This window comes from Protomyctophum bolini (genome assembly GCF_963924005.1).
Source record: "Protomyctophum bolini genome assembly, chromosome: 6".
Taxonomy (NCBI): domain Eukaryota; kingdom Metazoa; phylum Chordata; class Actinopteri; order Myctophiformes; family Myctophidae; genus Protomyctophum; species Protomyctophum bolini.
The window spans coordinates 33357610-33371393 of record NC_137867.1 but is presented as its reverse complement, the minus strand read 5'-3'; the positions used below and the strand labels follow the sequence as shown (position 1 = coordinate 33371393).

At 41.9% G+C, this 13784-nt stretch overlaps 1 protein-coding gene across 3 annotated transcripts; it reads left to right on the top strand.

The window, feature by feature from the left end:
* Positions 1–542: 542 nt before the first annotated feature.
* On the top strand, positions 543–8178 carry asb6 (ankyrin repeat and SOCS box containing 6). 3 transcript variants are annotated; one of them, XM_080765116.1, is made up of 7 exons: positions 543–593; positions 1277–1414; positions 1926–2107; positions 2931–3037; positions 3210–3318; positions 3436–3522; positions 6587–8178. In XM_080765116.1, exons 2-7 carry the CDS (start codon positions 1302–1304, stop codon positions 7291–7293), a joined length of 1305 nt encoding a protein of 434 aa, XP_080621242.1. In that variant the 5' UTR covers positions 543–593; positions 1277–1301; the 3' UTR covers positions 7294–8178. The 3 variants fall into 3 exon arrangements, with proteins under 3 accessions (XP_080621242.1, XP_080621244.1, XP_080621243.1); XM_080765118.1 differs by having other exon boundaries at positions 566–626; XM_080765117.1 differs by having other exon boundaries at positions 575–597.
* Positions 8179–13784: the final 5606 nt, after the last annotated feature.

Sequence of the window (13784 nt, the reverse complement as noted above, 5' to 3'; positions counted from 1 at the left end):
CTGCTGCTGTGAATTTTACACCTCTCCCGCTTAGCGGAGACTGGGGTGTGGTACAGGACATCTCCCTGAACGCGTGGGTGTGTCCAGATAGTTGCCTCGCGGAGGCCTCTTTGTCCAGTGTCCATTCTGTGTCTGGAAACGGCACTTTTTTGAGTGTTGACCCCAATAGAAGCTCTGCTGCTCTGAATTTTACACCTCTCCCGCTTAGCGGAGACTGTGGGGTGGTAGAGGACATCTCCCCGGACGCGTGGGTATGTCCAGATAGTTGCCTCGCGGAGCCGTCTTTTGTCCAGTGTCCACTTTATAAAGTCCATGCACTCCAGTGATGAGCATTTATGCATTTAGATGACTTTATTATTACTATTATTATTATTTAATTACTTATTTTTACACAGAAACATAATGTGTGTCTTCTAGCATCATATAGCATCATTTAAATGCTTAATTTGTAGTTTTAATGTGCAAATGAAACTTTTTTTTCATACTCTAGAGGGTACTCTTATTTTGAAGAGATCGTCCACCGGAAGTCTTAAAACTGTTCATTAGAACTGCTCATAAGACGCTGCCATCAGTGGCCTGCATAATATTGTCTCGTAAGTGTCTGCGGCTGATTTTCTCTTGAATTGGTAAACAAATTTTAAACTACAAGGCAGGCAGTGCTGTTGGTTATGTAATCGCATTGTCCGCTAACATGTCCCTGCTTCTTGCTAAAGTAACGTTTACATGTGAACCTTTCCCTCACACACGTCATGTCAACAAACATGCGTATGATGCGTCCATTGATTCATCGTTCCTTTATTCACTTTCATGTTCTGTTAAACAACAGAAGGCAGCACCGCATTAATGATGATTTAGACTCCATGTTGCCGAGAAAGTAAATAATGTTGAGAGCTTTACCGATGTGCTCGGCAAGCTTTCTTTCTGAATACTTTTGGGCGGCAGTGCCAGCTGAAACAAACTGTTAACCAAATCACTACCGTCATGGTCACGACAGATAAGCACGCGTCGCTGGCCCGGCCCAGCCCTTCATTATCATAATTCTGCTCAACAGTCAGCACACTGCAGAAGCAGTCGTGTATGTCGATGGTTCTCAGACTTTTTAATGTCAACTTGTCAAGGACTGAAGGACCCCGGCCAGATGCAAAATAAATAAAATGAAATGTACCTGACTCTACGGAGCACATTTGTACACTCTCGGGGAATTAGTTTCAATTTAGAACCCCACTGATGTTTTCATTTATTTATTCGTTCGTTTATTTAATTTGTGCATGTCCAGAACTCTGAAGAAAGACACACTGGCCATGATGCCCTTCCTCCATGGTTTCCGACGAATCATCTATGAGTACCAGCCACTGGTGGATGCTGTGCTGAGTGTCCTGGGACTTGATGAGGGAGTTAAGTCCCATGGAGAGGGGTGAAGTCTGCATTTTATGTTGTAATTTTTGTGTAAAGCGGCATTCACACTGAGCAATATAACAATAACCATATTGTTCACATTGTATTTTTTTTTAATAGTTGGTATGAACTCTGCCATCCACTTGACATAAAACTGTATTTTTATAGCACCGATTACCAATGTTCTTCTGACTGGTATTTTGTCCAAAAGTGCAAAATGTATGGATTATTTTGACTAAAATGATATTTGAGATTAAAATAAATAAATAATAATAAAATAATTGCCTATAGAAAAGCAAAAACAACTTCTCTTTATGTTTACTTATGTGGCCGCTGTCAACTCAAAACACTGTCATCAATGCACAGAATACAACTACTGAGATCTTGGTTAGTAGACAGCTACTGAGACCATTCAATGGTCTGATTAAATGGGGTAAAGTCCCATTCAGTGCATTGATAACATTGGAAGCCAGACCATACTGCTGGGTTTCATAAACTGTACCTAACTGTCTCTCTCCTCTTCTTGCCAGTGGTAACCGCCCTGACGATGAAGACAGCATCTGCAGGGCCCTGGAGGAGCTACTGGAGAGAGAGTCCCAGTCCGATGTGTTTGAGGAGGGCATCAGCTACGCTCTCTTTAAGATGGCAGAGGTTGGGCTTGTGTATGCAGCTGAAATCCTGCTGCGCTATGGAGCTGATGTCAACTTTGAAGGTGCGAGAAGACTGATTTTCCATTATTTGAACTGTTATGCATTTGTTTAAAGACGAATATACTCATAGTGACCTTCTCTTGTCTGTCATCAAACAGAATTTTAATTTGTGCGTTTAGAAATCAATACTCATTTTAGACAATAATTGCACAGTATTATTATGAGGTATACTGTAGTTTAAACTAAGACTATGACGACGAGCTTTGACCTGAAAAACAGGTTGAGCTTTTGTAGTGTAGGCTTGACATTATTAAGCTTTTCTAAGCAATCATATATTGCACCTCTCCTTTGGCCAGAGCAGCCACGTCTGCTGACAGTGCACCAGAGGGTGATTCTGCAATAAAGGAAGTGGAAGTACAGATTGGTGCCAGAGTACTCTCTGGTGTTTCAAGTGATATTTGGAAGATCCAGTGATAGATCCGACATTTAGACACATTGTGCCATGGCATGCGTATAAAAAGTGCTTCTGATTCCCATTTTGTGTACTTGGGAAAATAAGTTGTTCTTCGATAATTACAGCAATAATTCTTGCTGCCATAATAGATCCTGCCATAGTTTTAATTGCCAAACAGACTTTTTTTTAAAGTCTGTGTAGCAATTAAAAAGTAACAATTTGCAGTGGTCTTGCTTTTTCATTATTTACTACTTTAACTAAATGTACATGTCTGTTCTCTGTAGTAGTTTTGAGCCAGATGGCCGTACAGTGGTGTTGATCTGCAAGCTCGCAACATGTCGCATTGCAATGCATTGTCAACTTGTTGATCTGACACAGGACACGCAATGTATAAATCAGGTATTATAGAGAATTAATGTTTGACTCCCCAGACCCAGTGTCATACTACAATCCACTGCACATTGCTGTAGTGAGGAACAGGCCAAACATGTTGAGGCCGCTGGTTGGACATGGAGCCGACATTGAAAAACGGGACAGAGTGAGTGTTAATAGCAAAAGGCTACTCAGAAGTCAGAATGAGAGATGCCTTATAAGTTATGTTTATGTGTACACCCTCTTGTTATCACCATATCCATCCTATATCATATCCTATCTATATATGATTTCTTGTCTCATTTATATACTGTAGCTTTATTATATGTTGTTTTTAGATCCACGGATGCAGTCCCTTAGACCTAGCCAGTGAAGAAGCAGAGAGTTTACCATGCATGCTGGCTCTACTGGATCTTGGAGCCAACGTGAACGCAAGGGATAAAAATGGTACATTTACATCGGCTCATTTATTGAAAACACTGTTGGAAATATTGTTTTTACATTTAACATGAATGTACATGTTGTGGGAAATAGAAAGTTTTATATTGATGTGCTGTATTGTAGGAAAATCAGCGTTGCTCCATGCCCTTGCGAGCAGTGATGGCCTCACAGTGGACAACACAGAGAACATCCAACTTCTACTGAAGAGAGGTAGGCTACTGGGCTGTGAAATACCCTTCTTTCGATTGTCCAATTGTGGTTGTTCAGAAAACTCAAAAGCAGCAATGTCTCTAAATCACTGCAGAGAAACTGTCAGTTAAATGCTTACATGTTACACTTGCATAATAAGCTGAGAGACAGCTTATTATTACTTTTGTCTCATACGTGATATGGCTGCTTCATTCACAAGCTGCACAGTGCACACAAGTTACTTAATAAATTATCAATAGTTCAACATTTGACTCGGATGCTAGGCCATTATGAAACTTGGTCTTGTCTCCTCCACCCGATGCATGTCTTTGCTGTGAAGCACCAAACTATGAGAAATCATGATGAGAATTCATAATATCTTGTCATGACAAGATATTATATTTGCCATTATTACTATTATTATTACTATATTATTACTAATGATTAGTAGACCCACACTAGACCTTTCGAAGGGACACATACAGTAAGTTTAACATCCGTTCACCTGAGATCTTGTCTGGACCATGCTCCTATGCCATAAGGCTCATGGTGAGTCTGGACCATACCACTATGGCTATGCCATAAGGCCCATGGTGACTAAACCATGGTTAATTTTAGAGAAGGTGGACTGTGGCCTAGCGGTTCAGGCATTTAGGGTCTAATGCAGCCTGACAGCGTGTTGCAGGTTCGAGTCCAGTTCCCGACGACCTTTGCTTCGTGTGTCTCCCCATCTCTCCCTCGTTCCTGTCCAACTTCACTTCAAACAGGCAGAAAAGCCTAAAAACAAATCATTACATTTAGGGAAGGTGATGTGTCGACGTGTCGTGTACCAAAGTATGTCACTGTGAACCTAAAAACCCAATCACACATATTGCTTTGTCCGGTGGGAATCCTGTATGGATTACCTAGCAATACTTTGCATTGTTTAGGCAATGTGCATCTCTTGTGGTCGTGGCATGTATGGTGGCACTGGTGGCATGCATTCCCTTTCCTATTCTGTGTAGTCTGAAATTTTTTATGTTTTGAGGCATTATTTCATATTAGTCTTCATGTTATGTAATCCTAACACTGCAAGCAAGTAGAGCAAAAAATTTGACATCGTTTGCACATAACAGTAGTTGGCAGTGTCTCTCTTTGGCTGATGATGTGTTACAGCACAGATGTTGTACAGGCCCACGATGACTTGTGTGGAGAATGATAATGATAGTGGATTGTGTGTGGTTTTACCTACATAGTCATATTGATCTGTGACCAAGTAGCCTCGGGGACCATAGGCGTTTTGTTTTCAAAAGAAAAAAAAAATAGCCTGGGTGGACGCACCAGGAAATGTGTCATAGGAGCGCCAACCATTGAGGGGCGTCGCTCCAAATTTGGTGACGTCAGTAAAAAGAAAAGAAGAAGCGCTCCGTGGGTCCTTTATGCCGTCGTTTTTGAACCCTTGTTGTTTTTTCATCTTCATGATGAAATAAAGGATTTTTCTACTTCCACATTGATTTTGACTCATTAAAGGTATTGGAAGTTTTAAAGAACTCGTGTGCTGTATTGGTGACGTCGATGTTCTCTTCTGTGTAGTACAGTTTTCTGAAATAAATATTTTCACGATCTTTCAAAAATCTCAGCTTGTAGATCTGCTATTTTTCAATAGCTAAATTATAACGTAATGTTTAAAACAAAAGGGGTTCCTGCCCAAAATGGGTTAATCCCCCCTCTGTGCCAAGAAAGGTTTGGGTACTTTTCAGGGTAGTGACCAATCAGCTGCCAGTTATATTGTCCGCCATATTGTCTATCTGTGTATAGGTCCAAAACCTGCACTGATAGATATCCATAAGTCCTCATTGGCCGTGGAGGCATACAGCACATGTTAACATGGATCTATATGTATTAAAACTAAAGACATGGCAGACCTAATTATAATTGTTACTAATCATGTTTGTTTATTTTTACATCTAATGTTCGATGAGCTGTATGTATGTACATCCTAACAATTACCTGCCACCTCTAGGCAAAGCTATAGCTGTTATCGTATCACAAATTACAACCTTGTTTCCCTCAAGTTGTAAGCTTGAGTAATGTAACTATTATGGAAGGTGTACTATGAGATCAGTTGTGTTCATACTCTGCATACATTTGACGGGTTACATAACTACTATAAATACTATAACACCTGTTAGGTGGGCTTGTCTTTCTCTTTGGCTTTATACATGAAGTACTGCTACTGCCATAGACTATTTTGCTTCTGGCACTCTGTCTACAAGCTGAAGATGAAAAGCCTCTTCCACTGCCATGTCATTTTGGATATCTCCCCGTCACTCAATCTCAGGCAAAAGATAGCCCAGTGTGACTGAGACGGGTTGGAACTTCCTTGTTGAATGTTCTATTTGTGTCTTCATACTACAGTTACCCTCTGACGACTAGCCACACCCACCAGCTAGGGCTTTAAGCAACTAGTCAACTAGTAAATCCACTAGTTGACCTTGCTGGTACTAGTTGACTAGTTGATAATTTTTTCTCGTTTTTGTAGGCCTCAAGATCAACTAGAATGCTAGATTACAGTCACCAATGTACACAGTTTTTTGTTTTTATTACATAATAGGTAGTTAAACAACTAGTCGACTAGTAAACTAGGCAACTAGTAAAAATCACTAGAAGTGAAAGCCCTACCACCAGCACTATGTCAACCCATCAATGCTGTGAACTTAAATACTTGAAGACATATATTCTTTCAACTAAAAAGCATTGAGCGTATTATATTTTTTGGGCTAGATATTATGGCAAAAGTATTATACGGCTGACATGGTTAAAAGTGGTCAGAAATAGTGCCACAATACTGTTTTAAAACTCTTAGTACCTCGTTGCTTTTCCAGTATCCGTATACTGTACAAAGTTGAGGCCATCTCATTTTTCAAGCTCCCTTAATGGATGGACAGTTGGATGACCGCCTCTTTGCTGACCTGCCTGCCTGCATCCCTGCCTGCCTGACCTTCCTCTTACCCCTGACTGTGCCGTGGGAAGAGAAAAACGTGCCCAGTCGGCAGGACTAAAGTATGCCTTGTATAATAACAGATTGACATTTCCTCGTGCATAGGTGCTGATGTCCATGCTATCACTGTAGATGGAGAGACCGCAGAGTCTTCACTGGTGTTTCTGGTCAAGGAGGCTCTGGACTCCAGTACAGAGGCTGCCGCAGAGATCGGCCATTTCTGCTTGAGGGCCACCCAGCTCCTGCTGGCCCACGGTGCCGACCCGTGCTGCAGGAATGGCGAGCCCTCGCTAACGCCCACTAGCCTGGAGCACTTTGATCTGCTCTTCCCTCTGGCAGTGCTGTTGCTCCAAGGGGGAGCCTCTTTTGTCTGTGAATACCATGGCGCCTCCTGCTGGTCAGGTTATAGCTTAGTCTTCAGTAGGCTTCAGGTAGCTCTTCATCAGTGTTCAGATGAGAGCCAGGCCTCCGAGCTTCTGGAGCAAGCTGAGGTGTTGCTGGACTTAGCCCGGGCGTCCTTCCCGACACTGCCCCTGGATCCCAGGCTGGAGCTGCCTGTGTCTGGCCGGGACCCCCATGCCCAGGCTCTGCTGGACCTCCACAAACGTGTGGCGGAGCAAGAGGCAAGCCCTCCGCCATTGCACTGTCTCTGCAGGGCGTCCATCAGGACCCGCCTGCAGCCATGGCCGCTGGAAGACAGGGTAAAGGCCCTTCCCCTACCAGACAGACTGAAAGAATTTCTCCTCCCTCAACACGCACATAGCTCAAAGCCTGGCTGGGACCATTTTAGACCACTGCATAGTGAACACTGAGTCTTATCTGCCAAATTCTGCCAATACACGATAGCTCTTCTAGCCTTAACACTACTTTTATGTTAATTTATTGGTGTAATGTCAGTACACACAAGCTTCCATCGAGACCTTTTTTGTTGGAGGAATACGCCACTGTTTTTCTAACCATATCTCAGTGTCTTATATAAATGTCTTAATAAATGGTGCTAAGTCTGTCGATATATTCACATAATCAGCCAATAAAAGCACCGCATATTTTCCGTGGTGTGACGTACATAAAATGTACTGCATATGAATATAGTCGTATAGAAATGTTCAAAACATTCCCTTGGCCTGATCATGTTTCAAGCAACGTTCTCGTAGTCTAAACTACAGTCTGTACTTTGCAATGTCTGTAACAGTGTTGTAATGCAGTACAGATGCCACCAGATGGCAATGTTGTTCTTGCGCAATCCACACGCTTCATTGTCGGCTAGGAATTGTAGGGTGTGAGGAACAGTGATATAGGTCTTTGCATTCTGCCCAGTAAAAGTTATTGTGATACAGTGAAAGTCATTCATATTTGATGTCCTCAACATCTTTGGTGATGGATGGTGAAACGCCAGATTTATGTCTATCTCTCACTATATAAAAGTGGACCAATAAACCATGTCCGTGTCTCACCAATGGCATACTGATTGGCAGTGGCACTGCGTTTTACATGTTTCACATCTCAATCCTCTTTTTCTGACTGACCAGGTAATAGTTGTCTGGTTGTAAACACTCCTTTAGTATCCTTAATATGCCATCCTGATAGGGGAAATAGTAATTGGTTCATATATTTCAATATCCCCCCGCCCTTCCATGTAGTCCATAGACCAATGTTCAGTTGAGTGTACATTGAAATAAAGGGACAGGAACACAGTGTTTAAATATGGAGACTCCTACATTGCAGACGTCTTGACGTGGCGAGCTGTGACAGAATTTAGCCATAATGGCTGCTGATGTGGAAAGTTTTACCAAGCGTTCTTAATGGTTATGCTTAAATTCTGCTGTATTTCAACCCCCTTGTGTTTGTCTGCTGCCGTCTCTCTCTCGCTCTCTCTCAGTTCTCTATATCTCTCTCTCTTTCTCTCTCTCACTCACACACACACACACATACATGAAACACAATAATAACACCCTTTGTCTAAATCCTGTCCTCGTATTGGGACAAATGACGGTTAAAAGAAATACGATCATACCGTGAGAAGGCTATAGGGTACATATGTGCTTGTGTGTGTGTGTGTGTGTGACGAGCAAACTAAATAGGACATTGTGTTACACAACTAACCCCTTCCTGACATTGGTGGAGCTGGAGTGGCTCCAAGGCTTGCAGGCGCTCCAACTCCTCTTGGTGGTTATCTAGGTCACAGCCTCTGAGGAGCACACAGCTTCAACAGCAGCAGCAGCGCTGCATGACACACGCTTCACTCTCCTGTCTGCCTGAATCTCACTGCATACTCCTGACAAAACCTCAACGTTCGCCTGCTAGAATAGGGGAGAGGGAGAGCAAGAGAGAAGAGGGAAGGGGTGGGGGGCAGGAATCGAATGGTGGTGGTGGGGGGGGGGGGAGCCTGCATGTGCGTGGAAAGACTGAAGACGGCATTTGTGGAATGGTTTTCAAACCACTCGGGTGTGTGTGTGTGTTTGTGTGTGTGTGTGTGTGTGTGTGTGTGTATATATGTATATATATATATATATATATATATTATAGGAAGCACAATGTTGGATTAGTTTTATGCAATAAACTTCACTGTTGAGGCATTATCTACCCAGGCAACAACTATACAAAGCAAGGAGGGAAAAAAACCCACCAGCCTCCTTCCATGGAGAACCCAATCCTGCTTTGCAGAAGGTGATGGAGCAAAGATAGTGGGGGTAGGGCTAAGCCAGTGCTCTCCATCCAGCATTTATTGGAAAACAGTGCGAGTGAAGCTCGGTACTGAAATTAGTTATTGATCTATTCTCTCCCTGAAGCCCATGGGTCTCCCACCACACCTGCTCATTCTCCCATAGCCTGTTTTCCCACTATGGCCCATTGTCTCTTTTTACCAATAGCTTTTTTAATCTTCTCATTCGTCTTCTTTTGTAGATCTTATTATTTTAGTCTTTGCATATATATTTTTCTATACTTCTTGTTTTCCTATTGTTGATTCCTTCTTCCCTGTCCTAAGCTCCTTCCTCACTCCTTCATTCTCCAGCACTCCTCATCATCATGTTTGCTGTTTTCAGCTCAGCAATCAACTTGAGCACTCACGTCAGCCCCACCGCAGTCCAGAGAAGTTGGGTGCTTCATCCATGGAATGATGTAGGAACCATGGAAAAACAGCACAATCTCAAGGGCATTTAATGACAGAGCTGAAGTAGAAGTGTAGGTTAAATCCACTTCAGTTCAATTTATTCACATTTTCAAGGTGATATGCATGGTGACAAACACTTATGCACTGTAAAATCCAGTACACTATTATAGAGCTATAAATTGTAAAATGAACACTGATTTTATGTCCAACTAACATGTTTTTATTTTGGGGGGGGGGGATCTTTGAGGAGCGCTAGCTAGCCCACCTTTGTGTGTACCACGGAAATGATTTTTTTAAACTTAAGATTGCAGTATTGGGTATATTATAGACGTATAGATATATGGGCTGCATGGTTCTTCTCTGAATCCATAGTTATCTCGGATGTCGTTCTGCTGTTTCCCAAGGAGTTTACTGGGGCTCCTTGTGTGTGTGCTATACTTCCTCCACACAGTTGTCACAGCCAGTGTTGCCATGTCTGCTTATTATAAGCGACCTTTGGCTTGTTTTTCTGCGAAGTCGCTTGTAAATATTGGTAGTTGCTTGTTTGTTTGTTTTGTTGGGGGGGGGGGTTGTTTCTAAAGTGTAGTTACTTATTTTGGCTTTTTTCTAAAGTGTAGTTCATTTTTTTGAGGGGTGTTAAATTGATTGAAGTATTTATTAATAGTTTGTAGAATGGTTACATTTCACATTTCAAGCACAACTCAATACAAAGACTTTTACTGTGGATGACACACTGATAAAGCATAACACTTGTTTACAACAGGGTCCACCTTTTTCAATTCATCAGAACATTTAGAGACGTACAAATATACAGTTCTATCTATATAAAAAATCACACCCGTGTGAAGTGATATTAAAGTCTAACTCATGTTGATTAGGTGATGTAATGGTGATGTAAAACAAACGGTGTCAAAACAAACATTAAATTCTCTTTATTGTTAATGGCATTTAATGTTTGTGTTAGGGACAATATGACGTACATTTTAAAACAAACATTGAACTAAAAACAAACATTAAACCTGTATATCGCCCCTCAAAAACAGGAAATCATGTAAGGAGGTAAAAAGGGAAAGAAACATACAGAAAGGGGGGAGATTCAGATTTTACGGGGGCCAGTTTCGAATTGCAGCCGTCCGTAGGTGCCCTTTGAGAGCGGTTTTGAAGGAGTCAAGGGATTCACATGTCTTAATGACTGTTAGTAGGGCGTTCCACATTTTGGAAGCATAGGAGCGAAATTAATTTAGTCTCTTCTTTGTGCCGAATCTGCGTTCCTGCGTATTTTGTTGAACTCCCTCTGGTGTTGTGGGTGTGAACTTGACATTAAGGCCCTAGCCCTAGCCCCTGCTATGCCCAGTTTTGTGTGTCTGTGTGTACCCCATAGCGTAGATCTGGTCCATAGCCTTCTACTGCTTCTACGATTCTGCACTGCAGTATAAGGCTATGGGACTTTCGGTTTTAAATCTCAAACTGAAATCAGACCAGCCTCTCCTCTAGTGTAAATAAAAAGAACGTTTTTGCTACTCACCAAAACAAAGGCGGGTTGTGTCATTAGAAAGCATACTTTCCTTAGTGGATGCACTCTGAGCTCCCCGCCACACTTATAAACGGTACTTTTTGACCAAAAGGAGATTTTGTTTCCACCGGGGAAAAAAATACTTTTAGTTATTCCACTGCTACCATTATTGCCCAGAGAATTGCCTCATTTTTCCTCCGGTGAGAAGAAATTCCTTTCTGGCCAAAAAGTACCGCTTATACGTGTGGTGGGGGGCTCAGAGTGCGTCCACTAAGGAAAGTAGGCTTTCTAATGACACAACCCGCCTTTGTTTTGGTGAGTAGCAAAAATGTTCTTTTTATTTATGCTAAAGAGGAGAGGCTGGTCTGATTTCGATTTGAGATTTAAAACCGAAAGTCCTATAGCCTTATACTGCAGGGTAGAAGCAGTAGAAGGCTATGGACCAGAGCTACCCATAGCGATGATTTGATTGGCTGAGGGTTTAAAAAGTGAGCATGCCAAAAGTGATTGGCCGGAATGTGGTGATGTATGGTGATAAGAGCTCCCCTCAGTAGTGTAGTAGTGTAGTTGCTTATTTGGGCTTGTTTCTAAAGTGTGCAGTAGTTGCTTATTTGGGCTTGATTCTAAAGTGTGCAGTAGTTGCTTATTTGGGCTTGTTTATAAAGTGTGCAGTAGTTGCTTATTTGGGCTTGTTTCTAAAGTGTGCAGTAGTTGCTTATTTGGGCTTGTTTATAAAGTGTGCAGTAGTTGCTTATTTGGGCTTGTTTATAAAGTGTGCAGTATTTGGGCTTGCTTCCTAATGTTGTTTAAATCAGTGGTTCCCACATTATTTCAGGTCAAGGAGCCCCAGATTAATGCTTTGTGTGCCCTTTCAAAATAGTGACCCAGGGTGCCCAATGATTTTTTTGTGTTCTTTTTCAAAGACGTCCACAGACGTCCTGGGCACCACATAGCGGTAATTCCCAGGACGTCTGTGGACGTCTTGGGCACAAAATGTTTTAATATGTAACTGTCCACAGACATCAATCTGAAAATATTTTGTGCCCGGGACCCCCATACAAGATTTGTGTTGTTAAAATGTTCAAAAGATATTCAAAATATTTCAATTTATTCTCAATATTTTTTAAACGTGTCGCAGTGAGCTTGTAGATCTTCTATTTTCAAATAGCCGATGTAAAGTGGTACAACATTTGGGCTTGTTTTCATCGACCTGGCTGCTTGTTTCTCTTGCAAAATGTTTTGGGCCAATAAAGTATAGTTTTTGACCGCGACTGAGGAGTGCGGTCTCAAGCTAACTTGAGCCACGAGAGGCACCGCCAAGCGAGCGAGTCGCTGTGCCGAACGTTACGAAGTTTGAGCCAACTCGGCGCCATTCGCATTGCATTCTGATTCTGGCACAGAATCGTAAACCATGTTTTAGGGTGAGCGTTTACTGGCCAATTACAGCGCATCCTTGAACAAGTGCACTGGCCAATCGCACAAGCGGTATAGGTTTAGGATTGTGCGTCGCAGCCCCGTCCCCTCGAGAGACCCGGAAAATAAATCGCCGTTAATTTTCCTCATAGACTTTTCAAAAAGTATTTATTTAAAGACGTTTACGCCGCGGACAAAGCCGCAACTCTTGTCGTGACAAATCATGACAATAAACACTATGTTTTGGGCCAAACAAAGAATTAGAAAGTAGAAAACAACGGCAGGTTATAACACTTTTTTTGTTGTAATTTGTAATTATTTGTTTGGTCCAAAATATTGTGTTTGTTGTCATGATTTGTCACGACAAGAATTGGCTTCGTACAACGCTTATAAGGTCTTTAAATAAATACGTTTCGAAATGTCTATGGGAAAAATGCATTGGGAACTATTTCCTGGGCCTGGCGGGACTGCGACGCTCTATTGACTTGTGCCCATACTGGTATATTGAGATCATTGTATATGCCTTATCTCTTTGGAACTGACTGATTTGTTTGAGCCTGATGCCATGCATGCCAATTGCCAACGCATTGAGGCCGGCCGATCCTCCCTTAAGCCAATTTTTGAGGTTTTTGATTTTATTCCATAAATCAGTGCTATTGAACATCTGTGTGTTGTTTCGAAAATATTGAACCAATGGAAAGTAGTAAAAAACTCATTGGAAAAAACCTCTTAACTCCACTGGACCCTCAAACTGTGCTAAAACAGCTAACTCCACCACCTCTCTCCTTCTCATGCAAGTAATTGACAATATATAAAGTCACAATACTTTGATGAGGCAATATTGCATCGTTTAGTCAATATAAGGTTTTATTCATTTCCTTAAAAACCTGGAAAATGTTGTTATGAGGTTTCCTCCAGACATATATATATATATATATATATATACCGGTGTATATACACACACACACACACACACACACACACACACACACACACATACACACATATATATATATACACACTATATTAGGGATGTGAAAAAAATGCTCATCTTGACTCAAAAAATTGAAATCTCCCTGCTGTTGATCTGTGTCGGTGCGCTGGTTGTTTGAAGTGGTGGAGAGCCGCTACGCAGTTGGCCGTGCGCTCCCCCACGCCCCGCCTTCCCGTTCCTCTGGGCCCCCGTGGATAGTCTGGTGACACTGACGGAGGTTACTCCGTGGTGGGAAATAAATATTACAGATATAGTTTAGTATAGTTTATTT